This window comes from Pleurodeles waltl, chromosome 5, assembly GCF_031143425.1.
Source record: "Pleurodeles waltl isolate 20211129_DDA chromosome 5, aPleWal1.hap1.20221129, whole genome shotgun sequence".
In the NCBI taxonomy this organism is placed as follows: domain Eukaryota; kingdom Metazoa; phylum Chordata; class Amphibia; order Caudata; family Salamandridae; genus Pleurodeles; species Pleurodeles waltl.
Genome location: NC_090444.1, coordinates 1589496884 through 1589517978, shown reverse-complemented (window position 1 = coordinate 1589517978; position 21095 = coordinate 1589496884). Strand labels below are relative to the sequence as shown.

Here is a 21095-nt window from a genome sequence, read left to right as displayed (position 1 = left end):
ATTTTGTTGGTCCCCGTCACATAAGACACGCCTACAAAGCTTTTACCCTCTCCCTATCAACAAGCGCTGTTGAGACAACATATATGTGTAGTTATATTATCAATAACATTTTTTGAACCATCTCTTCACACAGATGCTGCATTCGAAACATGCACACCGCTTGATAATGTATAATCAAATTAATCAGAAAAAACTCAAACTGAAATGTAAGTAGACTTTCACTTATAGTTAATATCAGTATACAGATTTTTGAATACTGAGCAGTGCCGAAAACTATCTGAGGGAAAGCCCAGCAAGATCGCTTTACTTACTGTTAGAGAGGATAGTCCTAATTGTGCCCTTGAAGCTGCTATCTTTGTACATATGACCCAGGTTCCTCAGTGTGGTTTGCAGGACAAATCTACTAAGCATTACATTTGAATTGTAGTAAGAATTTTCTGAATCAATTTAAGTGTTTTGTACAGGTATGTAAACTAAGATTTACAAGAGAAATAAGGACAAAAAGATGGCAATGTTGAAAAAAAAACCATACAATTTGAGAAAAACATGTAGCATATTTAACCGTAGAAGAGTCACATTGCCTATAAAGAATGATAGTGTGCAAATGTGGATTAACCACCCAAGTTTCACTGAGATGCAGAGTGGAAACATTGAGCATGGGAGAGTGAACACCCCATACCCAGCCATGACTCCCCTTTATCGTAACATCACCGAATATGGTCAAGTTTAATGAAAACGTTGCCTCCCTCTCCATTACTATGAAGGCCATGACATAAGTAATCCTGTCTCAATGGCCGAAGCAGGGGCAAATGAGTTTTAGAAATGTGGGGCCTACAAAGGATTTCCTTGAAAGTAAACTATTGAAATACATAAATGAATTTGTAAGCAACATGTGTTTCTCTCCAAAACAGAAAAAGTTAATAAAATATTTGAAGGAGAAAAGAAAGCACCATAGAACTTCCTTAAAGCACAGACAAGATCTACTTTGGATTTAACTGTATAAGGCGGTGTTTAAAAAAAAAAATGCTTAAAAAAAAAGGACCCAGTAGCAAATGAATATCAATGGAAACTTGGTCCATTTACATTGATAATTTATAAAAATCAAACAAGGAAGCAGGTCCCTTTGTGATGACCTACAAAAGACTGGACCTCAATCAGCCCCCCTCCAGTGACCAGATAATAAGGTACATTAGAAAAGCAAAAGTCTCTGCTGCAGTGGTCCTGGATGAAGCCACATTTCTGGTGTTAAAACACAATCACGAAATGTGAGACAGTTGTTTGGTTCTTTTATTCGAAATCAGCTATGCCTCTGGTCAGTTCCCAGATTTGTGGAGGGGAAGCATCATCATTCATCTGAATAAGAAAAGAAGCAAACAAGAGCCAGGAACCTATCAGCAAATTTTGTTCTTATCTGCAGGGGGAAAGATTTTCACAGTGAGCTTCTTGCAACATCTGGAGACCCGGGCACAGGAAGTGAGCACCATTCCTCTTGAACAATCTGGTTTCAGAGCAGACTGCTCAGCCATTGACAATATGGCAGTTCTACAATTCATTTTAGATAACTATGTAGCATTTTAGATAACTATGTAGCATCGTAGATAACTATGTAGCAAGGAATAAAACATTTTCATATACAGATTTTATTGACTTTTCAACCGCATTTGACTCGGTTGATAGACCTACTTCTTTGGTGGAAGCTGTCTGCACTAGGAATACCAAGTGGTTTATTGCATCTTATAGTGCTTCTGTACTCCTCTACATGACGTAAAACGTTTGGAGGGAGTCCAGGTCTTACCTAATTCAATTTCTACACAAAATGACTTAAGGCAGGGATGCGTGTTAGCACCCATATTTATCAAGTGAAAAATAATCACCCAAAGGTGGGCTCTAGACATTTTTGCTCTCCTCTATATGCGGATGTTATTATTCTTCTAGACTATACACCATTAGTTCTTTAAACTAGTCTACAGGGGTTACACAATTATGCACAGAAACACTTTTTAGAAGATTAACATATCAAAATGAAACTTTTTAGAGGGAAGAGAAAAGCCCAGACATAAATGTTTTTTGGTGAAGAAAGGGTAGAAAGGGTTAATAATTATACTTATTTCTGTAGAACCTTCTCTGATAACGTAAATGATGCACTACATTTTACAGATCTGTGCAATACTGCATTGGTCCATGCAAACTTGTTATATACTTTATTTTTTTACTCTATGGGGAAAAGACATTTTGATAATCTAATTCAGATTTCTTATACTAAAATACCGCCCACACCAACTTATGTTACTGCGCAGTGGTTCCCAACCTTTTGACTTCTGTGCAAACCCCTTTATCATCACTGGAACGCGGGATCCCCACTGAATCATTATTGGAATCTGGAGACCCCCCACTGAGTCATTACTGGAACCCGGGACGGAGGCCTAAACGTTGTCAATAATTTGAACCGCAAAAAAATATACAAAAATGTATACAGAAACAAGCATTCCATCAAACACACACACAAAAAAGAACACATTTTATTTAATTTGCAAATAAATAAAATACATTTCAATAGGAAGGTTGGAGCTTTTCTAAATTCAATTGAAGCCACACATTGTCCATACTATATACTGTTTGATGCACCTGCACTGCTCCCACAAATCAATCTGAGGATATTATTTTAATGTTTAGCCCCCAATTACAAATTCCTTAATATTTACAGTATGTTTTAAAATGTTAAATTGTACATTTAGGCACTTTATTCATATACACTTTATTAATTTGTTAATATTAGTTAATTTTCTAAGCCGCCGCAAACCCCTTGAGGAGGTTTCACAGACCCCTAGGGGTCCCTGGACCACAGGTTGGGAACCACTGTGCTAGGGAAACGTTTTTGGATTCAGTGTTTCACTATTTTAGATTTTAAAAACCTTGCCTGTGTTTTTTTTTTTTACTTACCATAGAAGCATGCTATACTCGAGTGTGGGGGCAGACAGGACAGCTGGTCTTGTCAAAGAGTGAGGGAAAGATTCTAAGGAAATTTTGTGGGGTAAGCTAGCCTCTGGCAATAAAATTGTTAAGACTTGAATTCTGTCACATTTGTGAGCATATTTGTACAGTCTTTAGCAAATATAATGTGGGGTCATAAACATTTGCATGCTGCCACTCCTTCTTTGAAGTCCCTTCTTATGGCATAAATTAAGCAAGTCTCCTCTGCTTATTAAGTTAAATGTGTACCATCACAGACATTTCTAATCAATACAGATATTTTGGCCCCTGGTAGGAGTTTGGCGGGCGGAAAGGACCGCCTGCCAAACTCCTGCAGTCAGGTTACTGCCAGTGTGGTCCCCTTGCAGCGGCCCCTATTGAAGGTTTCCCGCTGGGTCAGCAGGCCCAGCGGGAAACGGCTCACAACATTTATGCCGGCTCATAATTGAGCCGGCGGCAATGTTGCGGTGCGTAGGGTGCATCAGCATTGCAGACAGTGAAAAGCGCAACTGGGCTGGCCATGGGTGCCCCTGCACCCCATCTCCGCCAGCCTTTACAAGGCAGTAGCAGTTGGCAGAGAGGGAACTCGTAATTCCCTGGGCAGCACTGCCGGCAGTGCTGTCCTGGCAGATCAGGACCACCAGCACCGCCAGTCCCTCCAGTGGAGGTGAAGTGGTGGTGCTGGCGGTCCGACCGTGGCTCAATCGCCACAGTCGTAATTGAGGATGCCAGACCACCACATTGGTGGCGGTCCAACCTGCACCGCGACCCTGGCTGCCTTAAGACCACTTGGGTCGTAATCAGGAGCTTTGCATGCTTGCTGGGACGGGCAGGGCTATGAGCCCCAGGTACCCTGTTGAAGAGGCGGGAGAATACCCTTGATGCCATGATGACCAATCAACCCACTAGAAGACTACAAACTATTTAGCACTCAGTGACCAGAATCATCCTCAACCTCTCTCATCACACCACATTACAGAGAGCTCCACTGGCTTCCAATGCACAAATGTCAAATTCCTTACTAACACACAACTTAGGCCACACCCACCTAAACAGTCCAATCTCCTCCTTTCAACCAACCAGAAGCATCTGCTTCGCAGTACTCCTACTCACACACATACACAGAACCAGATCAGGAGGACTGGTGTTTTCTTACATCGCTCCTAAAGTGTGGAAGAGCCCTCCACGCTACATCAGAGCCTCCTCCTCTTTTTATGAATTCCGCAGGAAGCTAAAGATCTGGCTTTAACCAACCTACCACAGGCGAGGCTAAGCGCACATACCTGCTCTGTACTAGCATACCAAAGAGATACAGCATAAGAGAACACAATAATTTCTATGTGGGGTGTATTTAACACACCAAAATAATCTTTTCTGTAAAATTATAATGTAGAAAGTGTTGCTATTAGATGGGGACGCTTTCTTTTGAAAATGGCTTGTGTGTTCATCAAACAATATCTGCCACATGCTCAAACAAGGCACATTATGCACTGCACAGGAAATAATTCCCAGGAAGCAGAATGAGACAACAAATAGCCAACAGCATGAAGTGAGAGAGAATTACTCTTCTGAATCTCGCAGTGTGTATTTTTGGGAAAAGGAATGACAAAGCTTCTTACAGTTGTGCCGTCAAACCAAACCTAGAAATTAAGATTGCAGAGTAGGCGAAATACTGAGTAGGAGTTACACCAAGCCAAATTTTGTTTTGTGGTTGCTTTATTGTGCATGATGTTTACTATCAAAGATCATTCTTGAATCTGACTGAGAAGGAAATGTGAAATATGGTGAAAAAAGTATAGGTAAGTAGGAAGGTTCTATCCCACACAAATGCAGAATAAAAATATAGTTATGATGGCAATTAATGATCATCTACTAGGAAAAGATAGTAGACAGTTTAACTGTGAATTTAAAGATGTTTCGTTTTTTGTAGCTCAGAGTTTGATTACCTTGGCTAGAGTTCCTTCAACACAGTATCCAGCTATGATGACACCATTCCTCTTGTCAGTGCACCAGCTTTCAAATAGTTCTCTGGACAGTCCACTCTGCATCATACCTGGAGAGGCCATAACAACACTAGGACCAATGTCGTCAAAATGATCCATGCTCTGAAAAGAAAACAGAAACATGCATCAGATGGAATGAAAAGATCCCTGTTCAGAGAAGGACCTATGGTTAGAACAGTACCATGGACCTATGGTTACAATAGTAAATATACAAATGATCCTAAATTAAAATATGCTTTTACTGGACAAAAATACTAAAGCTGAATCTTATCCCACACCTAATTAGGTTGCCTGCAACTGTGACAATGTCCATAAGAAAGTAAGTCTAATAACTATTTTGCACATAAAATTCCATCAGAAACACAGCAAAACGATTTCTATTAGAATAGACTGGAATCCATCGTTAAAACAGATGTACAATCGTAGGGCAATAAAACCTGTTCACTAAACCACTTTTCAGGCTAACGATAATTTAGTTTCTTTGCGTGCACTTAATTAACATGAGCCACAACAAGTTGATTGATTGTATTCGCTGTACGCAGAAAGTCTATGCATAGTACCTTAACTGTTCACATTAGTTCATTATGAATGGGGGTGGAGGGGAGGGTTTGCGGTGGAAGGATATCAATCACACAATTAAGCAACGTTTGTGTGCGTGCTTATAACCATGGCTAAACTAGAAACAAAACACAGCATGATGTTGTGGGTTACACTATAAACATGGTAGCTTGCTAAAGACCAATTTATACTTGCCTGTGATGATGTCTTAGCTAGAAAAGGGGACCCTATCCAATCTGAACAGAAGAGTGATGTTGCCCCCATCTTCATGTTGATGTTCCATGGACCAGACCGCTATATTTTTGTGACTCACTACCTTCCCAGTTGGGGAGCAGGGAATTCTCCACCATAATCATATTGGCTTCAGAACAGGAAATAGCATGGAAGCTGCCTTGTTAGCCCTGATCATCACATATCTGAAGACAATGGTCTTAGCCGAAAGGTTACGAGGAATCTCAGAATGGTGTTTGGTAGCTGGATAACTCCCACCCAGAATGTCTGTGTTTTGGGGCATTGTCAGAGTGTATGGTAAAAAAAAAAAAAAAAAAAAAACGCCCACGTTTGTGGTCTCCAAGGCAAGCTTCTGTGGGATAATTTCCAAATACCTATGCCTAGATTACTGTGTCATATATTCTATGTAGGTTTTTTAGTTGAATAAGTTTGACTTCATCACGTATGACTATTTCGTTTTGATGATTGGTGTATGTACACATTCTAAGCCATCAAGTCCTACGTTTCTGTCCCACTTCAACCTTAAGTTGTTCAAACATTTGGGGGTGTTGTGTTGGTGTTTTATATGTTTTATCAATCTGCCTTTGTCAACATCGGCTCACTCAATCATTTGGTCCTCTAGTGGCTGGTATGAGAGTTATAAGGTACACAAAAGAATCTGCTATTCTCCACTATTTATTTTGTACTCTTCTCCATGTTGTTCCTGTGTGTTCATAGACATTGGTTCCCATAAATCACCAAATTAAAATCCCAATGAAAGCCTAATGTCTAAATACCTCCAAATTTGGAGTCTCTTTCAGAGACCTGCCTACTCATAGAAGGGAATCTCACTAGCAAATTTGCCTGTCCAACGTGTCAAGGCAGAGGCATACACCACACTTACATCACAGCCTTGGTGTAGTGTAAGAGTTTAGTTGGAGTTCCTCCTCCACATAATAGCCCTCATTATTCATAGCATCCTCAATCTAGGCTCAGTGAACATTGTTGTTGATGTGCGAAGGTTCAATCATTCAGTATTTCATGGTTGGGGAGAGCAACCATCTACCCCGCTAACGCCCCTGCAAAACAATTCCTGGATATGCTGAGGGTGTCACCATTCTAGAGGAGGGACTGGAAGAGGTCATCCGTTTTGCCAAATAAAACCTCAGGGGACCAAAAGGATGGGGTGTGGGAAGGGGGCAACACAACACAAGAACTGTGATCATTTTGAATAGTGAGGAATTTCCCAGGTGGGAAAGTCAGTTTCTTCAATTGTGATACACCCTCCTATAAGTGTCAGCCGTCTTCAGATTATGGTCATATAATCTACCATGATCTTGTTTATCATATCCAAATATTAAACTATTCCAAAGATATCGAAGAGGAGGACCAATAGTTATCATAAGTAGACCATCCTTTAAGAGGAAAAAGCATTGTTTAGACCAATGAATCCTAAAAGATTACTGTACATTATAAAATTAGCTACAACATCAAGGCTAATATTAACAATTCAGGCCGACCATGTTTTATGCCTCACACAAAAAGAAAAAAGAAGACCCTTGCTAATGTTGTGTACAGACGTCTGCACCATCTAAGTGGATCAGATCCATACCCTCAGAACTACAAACGAAGAAGGCCAGTGAACAGAGTAGAATGCCTTCTCAGCATCTAAAGATACAATCCCTATCAGTTCAGAGACCATACAGGTAAATCCTAGGCAGTTATGGAGACACACAAGGATCACCCTGGTAGATCATCTCAGTATAAAAGCAGATTGATCTGGGCAAATGAGTTTGGTCATGACTTTCAGGAGCTAGTTGGCAAACACCTTTGCTAGTACCTTATTCTCAAAATTAAACAGCGATATGCGGCAATTCACACTAGTTATTCCTTGGTTTACCATGCTTGTATAGGAGAACCCTCCTGGCTATTCTAACATCATTTGGAAGAATCCCTTTAAATCTATCAAAACAGTCATCATATGACATGTGTAATGGTCAGCTAGCCTGGGAATCCTCTTATTGTGGGAATCTTTCTTCGCTGAAGCGGTCAGATGGCAGTGGTGACTCAGTTTTCAGTCATCCCTTCCTCTAGTTGCTCCCTCTCTGAATTTTCAATCCTCAAAAAAAGGATTCCTCTAAAAATGCATTCATTTCCTTTTTGTCCTGTCTCACTTCCATGTTACAGAAAGTTAAATACGATACAGCGTGCATTTAGATCTCAGCTGAAGGGTTATTCCGTTGCAACAGTGATGGATATCCAGTCTGCCGAAATCTAAATACCATAGAACGAAATGGTATTTAGATTTCGGGAGATGGGATATTCGTCATTGTTGCGAAAGAGTAACCCCTCTACCAAGATCTACATCAGGCCCATAATCAGGAAATTTAGCAATTTTACAAATCTTTGCTATTAACTGGAACCCTCCCCCCCTTCCAACATGCGCAATATCCTGCATCCATGTACTTTCAATGTCTGTCTTACTAATTTCCCTTCTTTAGTCCCTGGACCGTAAGGTCTCCTCTGGGAGCCCAGGAGCTTAACTTTACCTTAGCCTTTCGTTACATGCGGATATTCTTGGTTCTTGCATTCAGGTTGTCTCATGATGTTTAGATCACTGTTTTCCAGCATAATCAAGCATTCCCACAGGGTTCTTGAATCAAGCCAAAATTTATTTTGCTTTGCTCCTGGCACTCTAGAGCAGAGGTCTACAAATAGGGGACCTGGAGTGAGTTGGAGGGGGTTTAGGTTGAGGACAGGTGAATTACTTTCAGGGGGCACCAGGCTCTGGCCAAAAGGAGGATATATTATGCCCCCAAGGAACAGAGCCAATTATTAGGCTTCATTTCTCTCAGTTAGTGCCAGGCTCTGTCCAAAAGGAGTATTTAATATGCCCATAGGAAACAGAGACAAAAATCAACATTCTAACTGTTTTTAGTCTGTGACATCTCATTTCACTGAAGTCCTTCGTGGAAGAAGGTGTCAAAGTTAGGGGGGTGATTGTGGATGGCTCCAAATAATGCTCAAAGTCTTGTCTCCCATTACTAAAAAAGGATAACACAGTTAATACTTTTATGAAGTCGGGCTGTTGGATTTCATGTATTTGATTACATTAATAAAGAGCTAGGAATTTACAAATAACTTGTCTGAATTGTTAAATATGTTCAGAGCTGCCGATGATAGATAATTATAAAAAATACTTTTGTCATTTTTGGGGCACAATTTTGGGCACAGCAATAAAAGGTTTGATACCCATAGCTAGTCTCGAGCCTTTCAAAGCAGTTTTGTAACCTTTCCTTCCTCAGGACTACTAGCAAATTTCAGTGTGTTTCCTTAAATTATATCTCAGTAACCTTGGGTAAGCAATGCATTCTCTTGATCCTTCTGCTTTCAAGAGTCTAACTAAATTAGAAGAGTCACAATAACAAAGAATACACCTCAACACAAACATCAGGAAGACAACCAACAAAGCTCCAGAGTCTTCAATGCTGGCTACCCTACTTTTGGACAGCCTGTCTTTAGTGTGATCCATGACATGGCCAAAGTTAACACCAATCCAACAGCTGTCGTATGCAATATAGGCTCCCTACTTTAGAGGTGTCCAAGACCCCTCTTGCAATCTTTTGTTAGGGTTAGGGGAGGGGAAGGGGAGTGGAAAACGTTTAGAGCATGGGAGGTACGCTGCAACAGATCCAGATTGAAAGGGGATGATTTCCTCAGCAATATCAATATGCCCCTGGAGGATAACATATTACCGACCCAAGCCAGAACATACTTCATGCTGTCAAAGTGGATTAAACCCAGATGGATTAAACCCAATCTGTGACTGTGGGTGAATGTTTGATTTGGTCTACATTCCGTCCATCAACTGTTCTTTTTGCATTTGTTTGCATTTGTTGCCCCAAGTGGGAAGGGTATGCCCAGACGTGGGTCCCATGCTCACTATGCCACCAGATTCTAGCTAGCCTGGCTGAAGAGGGGTGAGATCCTGAAACCGGTCCCAGGATGCTTGTTTTTGGTCCAGGGAGGACCTGGCCTGGCAGTTCGGGCTGGAATGTTCCCATGGGGAACAGGGTCAAGACCAATTTGCATATGGCTGTGTCCAAACTGGAATGGCATGGTAAGCAAATAAACCAGATTAAACCCAGATTTATGTGACTGGGGATGAATGTTTGATTTGCTCTGCATTCCGTCCATCAGTTGTTTTTGCACCATAAGATGGTGCCCGTTTGCTAGGGACCCAAAAACGTCTACAGCAACTCTTTCCCACACGTTAAGGAACTTCAGACATGGTTAGTGGATGCTAGGTCATTTTAGGAGAAAGGAAATTGCATAAATGACAATCCTTTAATTCCCTCTCAACTCTATCATTCAAGCGAGGGATCCACACTCGATCTCTCAGGGCTCTTTTGGTGGTGACAATGCCATGATGTCCTTCATGAGCAAGTTCAATGATCTGCTGTCTTAGTGACTCTCAGGTATGACAATCCTGGAGACTCTTAGCACAATGCACTATGTTAGTGATAGACAGTTCAACCTTTACATTTCAATACATTTGAAATTTAACATCGTCACTCATAGGTTGAACACTCTGCCTCCATGATTGCACTGAAATAATGGCTTGGATCAATAGTTCTCAGTGTGTAGTTTAGGATCAAAGTAGGCCATCTCAGTCGCATTTTCATTCACATGCTTTATTCTTTAGAAATCTAAGTCTTATTCAGAGACCATTAGAACTAGACATTTTGTTTGGTCAGGCCTCGCAATGGGGCACTCACTGTAGCAAAGCCACAAATGTACTTCAATAGTTGGCCATGCCCAAGAAAGACTATCATGGTGACATCTTGTGGGGGACTGGTGGCTGATGGTGCTTGTTCTTTATCTGGATCAGGAGTAATCTCCAATCAGAAAACACATGCCCAAAGAACTTGAATTTGGTTTTGTGAAACACACACTTTTCTGCATTTAACGTGAGACCTGCATTTGTAATTAACTCACACTTGTTTGAGAACCTTAGGCTCCTTTCGTGTTGTTCCAAATGCCAGTATATCATCACTGTAACTGAAAACACGCTTAACAGGTTGAATTATTCTACGTATAATATATCTGCAGCAGATGACACTCCAAAGCTCAATCTTTTATATCTGAACAAACCAACATGAGTTGATAAAGTGGTAATGTACCTACAGTTTTTTTTCCATTTCGAGTTGCTGTTATCCCTTGTTTAAGTCAAGATGGAAGATGGCTCCGTTTAGCTGCATGATCATATCTGCAATGTGTGGACAGGATGTCTTTCGCTCTTGATTGTTTTGTTGGCTGGACGCATTTCCACGCAAATGTGCACTGCACCTCCACTGTCTTTTTTTGGCACTACCATTTCAGGCGACAACCATGGTGTGTGACCAGTAGAGCGCTACTTAATGTGTTTAACAGTGCTTCTAGTTCCTTCTAGAAGGTGAAATGCTATTGTGCAGTGAAAGTCTAGATGTCTTTGTTAATGTGAAATTGCACATTCATTATCTTGCGCCTTCCTAGGCCATGAAATAGCGATGGGAACTGACTCATAATTTCAGATTGCGTATTTAGGTTGTGTAACAGACATCCGTCCCATGTCAACAGCAGTTGCAGAACTAAGTAGGCTTGCAGTGGATGAAGTACCTTGATTAACGAGGATTGGGCTCCACACAGACATCTTCTTATACCGCAAGGTCGCTGTGAATGAGCCTCAACTCTGCAACGGTTTGGAAGAGCCCATGTGTACAACTTCAGATTTGATGCTCTGAGTCACGGTACAGGTGACAAACAGTTCAATTGTTTGGCTGGCATGATGTAGATCAAGGCACCACTGTCAATTACAAAGGTTATGGGGAAACCGTTGACTTTTAGTTTGATCTTGGGCAACACCCATATGAATTATTTTCTTTCATTGACTCACTGGTTTATGTTGTTTGTCTGTCTTCTTTGCAAGCGGCAAGGCAGATGTGTGCATGTCGCTTTTAAAAAAAAAATATATATATGATCTTTGATTGAACATTCACCCTCTTCACTGTCGCTTGACAGCAACACAGGAATTCTTGTAGAATGAACTTGAGGACAATCAACTTCATTTAGCTTGCATCGGTCGCAATTCAAGTTGCTTTTTGTCTTTGTCGGTGTGGCAAGAATGCTTCTGAAACATTCTGGTGCTCATTTTCTCATCTCACTGTGACACAATTGTTTTCTCTTTTGCTGTGCAAACCATTATGAAGTGGTTCGCCTTTCAGCAACCTTTGCACATCTGTCCGATGGTTGGACATTTGCTTTCATGTGGAAATGAAGATTCACATCGGAAACAGTCTTTCTTTCTTTCTTTCTTTGAGGAGGTCGACTTACAGTCATCTTCTTGGTGCGTTTGTTTACTCCTCATGATCCACGCCAATTCACTTTTTGCTGTTCCAGCTTCAACGTTGATGGCTTGCTGATATGCTCATTCTTTGACTATGGCAGACATTAGTACTTTTTCTAAACTGAGCATCTCTCAACAAACAACCATCAATGACTCTGTGGTGAATCTTTAAATTCACTAAACTTGCAGTGTTTGATAAGCAAATCAAGTCACTCAACAAACCCATACATCGTTTCACCAACAGGCTGTATTGCTTAATTTAAAATTTACCTTTCACAGTCGTCATTTGGCATCAGATTGAACTTAGCTCCTAATGCTTCTTTGATCCGAGGATACAACATTGTCTCAGTCAGTGCGATTTTATCCCTTTTTTTTTTTTTTTTTTTTTTTTACTTCATCACCAGCAAGATTATTTAAGTATTTAATGATTTTCTCATCATTTACTTCTTCCAGAGTGTCTATGAAGTAATTGAAAGTCTCGAGCCATGTGGTCTATCTTGCGTCAGTATTCTGCTTTTTGGCTGTATCGAATGGAGGTGGAGGTTTTAGAAAAACAGCTGCTGTGTACGTTGTGCCTCTTCCTACTGCTTTTGAGAGTATGTGCTCCTGAATCCACGCCTTCTCATACTAACAGCTTGGTATTTGAGCTTGAGTCGTCTGAGTAGCTCAACAGTGGTGTGGCGCCTTCTTCATTGTTGAAGGTAAAGGCATTTTCTGTTTCTTTGCTTTCATCTTTATGTTTAGTTCAAGTCATTTCTTCGTGCTTTTTCAACAGTTTTCAACATTCTTGGTGCATTTGAGTCGCTTCGCTTAAGGCGAGATTCGGAACAGAGTGGATGCCACTTGCTACTTTGCATGGATCATCCTCTCCATCAGGTCTCGGCTGTCATGTCTGATGTTGCAATCAAAGCGTTTCTTTGCCTTGTGAGTATATTTCTATTTATCTTTTATGGTTGTCACTGGCTTTTATTTTGTACCCGAATGTCGCTGCCTTTAGTGTTCTCTTTATGTGATTGATGGCTTGGTGTTGTGGCGCAGCACTGTATTCTTCTTTAGCCTGGCCAGCAAGTCTTGGTGGGCATTTCCAACGGCACTCCTCTGCCTTCAACTATTCTCCACTAGGCCTCGCATGGAGTGGAGTAGGGCTTGCACTCCAGATACACCAACCGCAGGTTCCTTAGGACCGCCTTGGGGCTTATGTCACATGCATGAATTGTTTGCTATATACTTGCAAACTTTCAGGGAGAGCAGTCTTGTTTCTTTGGGGCACAGGCCCCCTACTTGCTGCCAGTTGTCACATCCTCCCCAGCCCTGGACCATGCACAATAACACACCAGACACAGAGCTCGTAACCAACGTCTTTATTAACCAGCGCACAACATTCAAAACTGAAACTTCTCATCATCTCATAACAATTAATAAACACACCTTAACACCTCCCAAATGATTGTGTAATTCTTTCATTGAGTCCACCCAAGGCCGCGGTGTGCTAGTGCTCACAGCCCTAAGACACTACATTATCAACTGTGCTCATGTTTGCCTCTTCAGCAGTTTTTTTTACTTCAATCCAGTGCCCTCTAGCCAGTCGCATGTACTCTTTGGAGTGTCAGAATTTCCCAAAAGCAATGACTAAGCTTGATGGGGAACTGCATCATATACTTTGCTTGCATTTTCCTTATTTTGTGGTCTCGCTACAAACAGCTCCAGCTGTTCATTGGAGACAGCACTGCATAAAACATTGCTTAGAGGCCAACTCTTACTCAAGCTTGAATAGCTTTCGTGTCAGTCTTACTTGCCTTGTTTTTATTTGTTGCTTGCCTCCCTTTCTGTGTTTGACCCCACCCACAGGAACCCTTTGGTTTCACCATCAGTAGATCAAGCCATTCGTCCTAGTCTGTATGCAGCATGCATCTAGCAAAAACAGACTTGGTAAACACCAGTTTGTTGCATTTCACCGCCACATAGTGGTCACTAAAAAAAACTGCAGCAGAAACATGGAAGATACAACATCAATTTTGACACACACTGGAGACTATAATAAACTAGCAGTGGCAATGACATTTGGTCTCACTTGTATGTGAGGGTAGGTGAGAGCAATGGCATTGCCAATTCTTCTTTTCCTCGATTCCATCAAAACATTTCCATCACCTTTGAAATAACTGCATAAAACTGGGTATAACCCTGGACTATGAACAGGGCACGGGACCCCCTCTCTTAACTTCTTGAAGTAGAACACCCTGCTTTCAGTCTTTGTGGAATCATACAAAATGCCCAGTGAAGGAGTTTTGGGGCACATAGTACTTACTCTCTCCACGACAGGAAGTGTGACAGCCCTTTGTATTTCATGACTGTTTTTGTCCAGTGTTCTATAAATAGTTCCATACTCAAGCCCTCAGCTATTTCAGTCTCAGCTCTCAGGGACCCTTAGGATGTGGGCACTATTGCAGGAGAAGGATAACCTCTGGCTACAATTATTTGTGTTGAAGGAGTAATGAGTCACTCTGCTCATTTGCCTGATGCAGACTTTCAACAGCTTCACAGCATTAGGGGCAGTCTGTAGTCTCTGGTCAGGCACTCTGACTCACTCAGGCACTTTCATGAAATCTGCACGGAGTAGGTTCACAACTGTGGAAGAGAAAACTGTCCACAGTTTGCTACCATTAGTAGTACTTCTTTTGGGGAAGGGTTTGGGTCTAAGGCCATAACAGCCAGCCACTCGGAGCACTTGCCAACCAACCCACACACCGTTTTGTCCTGTGATTCTCAAACAAAGTGCAAGTAATTTAATTGTTGATGCTAGAATGCCCCCATGCTCATATCGAATCTCCAAGGATCCCATGGTAGTATCACCTGGTCAACCCTCAAAAGGGACAACTACGCAAGTTCAATAGGTCTATAATGAATACAGGGCCTTGTGGTGAAGCGGTTATGTCCACTATTGGTGTGTCAGCCCAATTCAGAGGGAGCTGTGTAATAGAAATACAGAGTGGTGACACAAAAATCTGTGTGCAACTATAAAATTTCCAAGTAAGTTAACTTGCGCTTCATCAAATAAAACTGGTCACTCCACAGTCTAATAACCATGTTATTAAGTATGGGAGCAGACACCACGTTATGAAAACCTTGCTACAACAGTAGTACCTGGAAGTACCCCTATCCTGGCAAGACAAAGGCAGTCCCAGCAGAGATTTGTAAATTACTTTCTAAACCTACTTACCTCCCTTTGTAGGAAAAAGCTCTTTAAAATCAAGAATGCTTTAAATCCAGAGAAGCTACCAAGTGTTATGGGAACATCAAGCATGAAAACGTAACCGGACCCTTCTGAAAACTGTGCATCTACTATGCTGAAGTACCTCTCAATTTAAGTGCAAGGAACCCAGTCCAAAAATGAGAAAACACAAGATTATGCCATTAAATAGGATGTCTCCGCGTGTCCCTCTTTAACTTGGTTTGAACTTGATGTTTAGGTCACTTCTGTGATTTTCTCAGTTTTTCACCTATACTGTCTAATGAGGCCATACCTTTACTTTCTGATGGCAATTCTTATGACTGATCATGCTTTTATAAAAGCAGGAAGTTATGCTTACTGCTTCTTGTTGGTTCTGCATGGGCAATACTATGTATGGTGGCGTGATGTTTGTTTCTCCTCTTTATGCACAATTGCATTTTCATATGTTGCCGGTGTGCACATGATCCTCTTGACCACTCTGTATGGAGTTCATATGGCGCAATATAAACAAAATAAACAGCTTATGCAGAGATGTTAGTTTTTAACAGTCTCGACTACTGGGAAAGGAACCACCACACAATGCCCTCTGAAAAGCCTACTAGACAAACAGCAAGCATTACACCAAGTATGATAATCAATTATAACAAGGGCTACGTATTCTAGGTCTTTCAATAGCCAAAACCTTTTGTTTTTCTAAAATTAGATGTATAATATAGTCCGAGCCTTTCTGCCAGCATTCATTATCCAATGAGCTGTTATTGTGCCACTCATTCTTCTTCTGCCCGTACATCACACAACACGTTGCAATGGATCAGCTACTTCAGCCAAGTGAGAGCATTCTGCTCTCTCACAAAGAGAAAATCCACACACAAACCTAGTTGCCTTCAATGTCAAGACTACTATGGATGACACAAAGTGCTTTTTGAGACCAAACATATTTGTGCTTTTGTTGGTTTGTTTCTTTGGATTGATGAGGGCCCGGCAACTTCCAACAATAAAGTTTTGCGAAAATCATGTAAAAACAAGAATTGACAAAGTCAAAAGGCTGGCTGCAATAGCCAGATCAAGTGGCTTTGCAATGTTTGTTTCAAAATATATATAGCATTCCACAACATTGTAACTGTTGCTTCCTTGCAATGCAGTAAAGTGCAGGAAGTATAGGTTGGAAGCAGTTACCAGTACCTGAAAATTAGAGTTGAGCTCTTAAACGGTTGCCTATATTGCAGACACTTCAAATCTTGACACAAACAATTGTTTGCATGAACAGTGTTTAATTGCTACTACTCGTTAGAGGGAATGACTTCACCCTCAATCATTGAACAGATCCAATGAGAGTAAAGTCAGAGAGCTCGTTTTTAAATGCATATATTTAATGACTGCCAGGTACTGTAGATATTTTTTTTTTAAACCCTTGCCTGCCTTACCTATGGCTGCATCAGTGTCAGGAGCTGAGGACGAGCACACAGAAAAGCTGCTCCGTTGTTTGCTTTTACTGGCTAGTTACAATTACTGGAGACACAGTAGTCACAGTGATGCCTCTCAGCTCTGCAAAGGTTAACTTGTACTAGATGCACAGCAAGTTTTAAAAGTATATATATGTGTGATGTTTCTGTGTTTGCGGGGTGCCTAGGTGTGACATTTACATTTCTTGTTCATGTAACATTGAGCGACACTTCATCACTAACAGTTGAAATAGAAAGTGTGGTGCAGAAGCAAATTGTATTTAATTCCTTGTATTACAGTGTCTACACTTTAGTATTTGTACGAGGAATAGTAAAACTAAGTGTGTCTGGATTGGATTTGAAAAAACAGCAATACATTAACTGCTCGTGTCTGGCAGCAGACCACTTGAGGTTGTCAGGTCTCAGTGCACCGTCCCTAGCTCGATTATACACTTCCCAGATTTACCCCAAGACACCTACCTGACCCATTTTTTCCTCTCAGTAAAGGATGTAAAGATAGAGAATTATATGTTGTTGAAGTACAGAGACCACAGAGCAAGTATTTTCAGCACTGATGTGACTAAGCCTTAAAAATGATACTCTGGCTAATGATATGTGGTTAAGCAGGAATAAGAAATTTTGTACACCAGATGCAAACGTAACGCAGCGCGGACAGCCGCTGCTCCACCACGCCATGCCTTCCCGGTTTCCCCTGTTACTTAGCACCTTTAGCAGCATCTGTCTCCCCGTCGTCCGTTGCCCTGCAGCTGCCTGCTCCATGGCCTGGGCCTCAAGAAGGACCATGGTTTGCCCCAAGACTGGACCAGAGGTAGCCGGAGGTAGTCGGGTGGTCGCAGCCCAGGGGTCTGGGGAGGCAACGACACCATCCGCCAGAGGCTACAGGGGGGTTCTTAGAGGCCCTGAGCTTTGGAAGCCTCGGCAGACAGGAGTACTTAAAGGCCAAAGTACAACTGAGGCAGTGAGGTAAGGTGAGCGTGAGAGCCGTAGGCGGCTGTCGCTAAGTGTGTGCTGCAGTCCCCCTCGGAAGCAGTCCGGCTAGGTTCAGACGCGGCTTGTGGGCTGACTGATGAGCCCAGCTTGCTTCCTACCTTCGTTTCCATTGATAAATTTGCAGCATAGACCTTCCAAACTTTTGTGGTGCTGATTTCTTTGGACATGTTACTACGTATTATGCTGCAGTACATATTCCCCATTGTCTGCTTCGTTGAAAAGTACCAGACTCCCTTAACTAAACCAATAATTCAACGCAATAAGAATGAGATCAGGTAAGGCAGGGAATAACACTCATACCGCCTCAAAAAGGAAAAGGAAAGGGGAGCCTCTTTCAGACGAAGTAGCAACAAAAAGAAGGGCAAACAACACTATACAGACGCCTAGTCCATGCAGCGTATTGAACGTAATCAGTGCAAATACCAGGAGTCTAGTGACTTATATTAGCACTAATATCTTGGCTAAGACATCAGAACTTAATACGGAAGATGTGCAGTTTTTACTAGTCCGACTAGGTGGTTGGGCAAAAAAACCATACATGAACCACGGATACTAATTAATGTGTATATCAATCCAAAAAAGAAATCTGGTGAAACTAATATTCTGATAAAACATCTGATTAATATAAAAAGTTCAATATATCTTGCATATTGGCTAATCTGACTTCAACCTCGATTTATTCCATAGCCCAAGTGAGGTACAAAAACAAACCACAGTCAGTCCCAAGCGAAAATATACAGCTGTATATTAAAAGGGATAAGATTGGAGAGAATCTAATAAAGACCTGTGAATTAGCTGGTCTTTTTACTTTAAACGGACAGAGCTCGGCTTATATTCCCCCTGCATGGAAAAGGACCTCTGGAAAAGTGGTCTCATATCTAAACTACATGTTGGTCAATCTGGGATTGTACAAGCATGTGAGCGATTTTAGAATCTTTGTCTGTGTGGGAAGTGATCACAATCCACAGGTAATTAAGATATGCTCTACACTTTGTAAACCGGGGAAAGTCACATTTTGGAAGGAGGAGATTGCCACAGAAAACCTTAAGCGATTCACTTGGACATCTAATTAAATTAAAATCCAAGCAGGAGAAGCAGTGACCAGCCTGCAGTCCATGATCACGGAAACTACAAACCTGACAGCTGTTTGGGAGGCTTTTGCTAAGGAAGTTATAAGTCAGGGGGCTCCGAAAAAAACAAATAAAGAAGTCTTCCTGGGATATAACAGTGGTGTACATATGCCACGTTCGGTGCGCATGAGGAAATCGACTGTGTAGGATGTTGAGACAACTGCGTAAATGCCCAGAGGATGGACTGCTAGGAAGTACCCTACGGGAGCAAAACAAGCTTTTAAGGGGGTGACCCGCCATTAGGCGGTAAGTAATACACTAAATATATACACTAGCAATCAGAAATAGGCACAGAAAAGGTTAGAAAACGGTGCAAACAGTAATAACCAATAGTGACCCTAGGGGGAGCACAAACTATATATTAAAAAATGGAATTCGAACAAGGTACCCCCACCTAGGTAAGTAAAATGTGTAGAGGGGAGCTGGGAGTACTAAACAACCACAAAGTTAAGTAACACAGTACCCCTCCCCCCCAGTGACCAGGAATGCAGGAGTAAAACACTGGACTTTCCCCAAACGACACAAAAGGAGGAAAAGAAGAAAAATAAAACACCCAGAGAAGACTGCAAGAAAACCAGCAGAGGATTCCTGAAGAAAGAAGACCTGTGGAGAGAAGGGACCAAGTCAAAGAGTTACAGTGGAGTCCCGGAGGAGTAGGAGGTACTACCCACCCTGCTGTGGATGCAGGATTTGGTCGACGGTACTAAAGAACAGGTCAGCACTGCAGCCCAGGAGCCGGAGAAGAGTTCCAGATGGCTGCAGAAGATGGCCCACACCGGAAGGAAGATTGCAGATGGGTGTTCCACCAACAAGCCTTGGCAAAGGCCAACTCGCGGTTAGTGGAAAAGAGGTACTGCCGGGTATCAGCAAGGCCCAGGAGGACTCAAACCAGGAGGGCGAGTCACAGGGGAACCTCAACGTCGCAGAGAGTCCACAGGAGCAGAGGCAGCACCCACAGGAGTTGACGAAGGAGCCCAAAAGCAGCACTACAGAAGTGGATCCCACACCACAGAAGAACCACTCAGGAGGCTGTGCTTTGCAGGATGGAGTGCTCTGGGCTGGAGTTACACGTCGACTGAAGATCCTTTGGAGGAGATGCAAACAAGCCTTGGCAGCTGCAAGAGATGCATTGAACGGGGGTATTGTCCTGCATGGGAAGGCAAAGGCTTACATCCACCAAGGTTGGACAGCTGGCAGACAGGACCAAGAGGCCTACTCTGGACCACCATCCATGATGTAGGATCCACGCAGCTCAAAAGGCGAGGGGATCCACGCAGCAGGTTGCAGGGAAGTGACTCCTCCACTCCAAATGAGATTCCTTCTTCTTGTGCAGGCTGAAGAGATACAATCTTCTGAGGATGCACGGCGAGGAAATTGTTGCAAAGCTGGCAGGAGCCCTGGAAACAATGTAGCTGAAATGTCCCTTCTTCTTGGAAGCAGCTTGTCAGGTCCTGAAGGTTCCAGTCGCAGTTCCGGAGGACAGAAGTAGAAGTTAAGGTTGCAGAGGAGTCCTGCTGGAATCTAGCAAGCCGAATCTGAGAACCCACCCAAGAGAGAGAGAGGGAGAGAGAGAGAGAGACCATAAATAGCCCTGGAAGGGGGACTGGTCACCTAACCAGGTAAGCACCTATCAGGAGGGGGCTCCGACGTCATCTGCCTGGCCTGGCCACTCAAATGCTCCCAGAGTTCCATGCCAACCTTAGACTCAAGATGGCAGAACCGAGGGACCCTCTGGAGGAGCTCTGGTCACCATCCCTAGGGTGGTGATGGACAGGGGAGTGGCCACTCCCCTTTCCATTGTCCAATTTTGAGCCAGAGTAGGGGCTGGGGGTCCCTGAACCGGTGTGGTCTGGTTTCTGCACGGAAGGCACCAAATGTGTGCTTCAAAGCAAACCAGTGGCTTGGGGAGGCTACCCCTCCCAAGCCAGTTACACCTATTTCCAAAGGGAGAGGGAGTTACCTCCCTCTCCCAAAGGAAATCCTTTGTTCTGCTTTCCTGGGCTTGATCAGATCAAGCGGCAGGAGGGCAGAAACCTGTCTGAGGGGTGGCAGCAACTGGGCTGCCTGGAAAACCCTGTAAGATTGGTGGTAGCAATGCTTGGGGTCCTCTAAGAAGCCTCCAGAGTGCATGGAATCATGCTTCCAATACTTGCAACA

At 42.5% G+C, this 21095-nt stretch overlaps 1 protein-coding gene across 2 annotated transcripts in view; it reads right to left on the bottom strand.

Annotated features, from left to right (window-relative positions):
* CPSF3 (cleavage and polyadenylation specific factor 3) overlaps positions 1–21095 on the bottom strand; it is a 166839-nt gene that overhangs the window by 93591 nt on the left and 52153 nt on the right. For both annotated transcript variants that reach the window (XM_069235901.1, XM_069235902.1), the window contains one exon: positions 4917–5075. In XM_069235901.1, coding sequence (XP_069092002.1) covers positions 4917–5075 — 159 coding nt within the window. The remainder of the gene's footprint in view (positions 1–4916; positions 5076–21095) is intronic.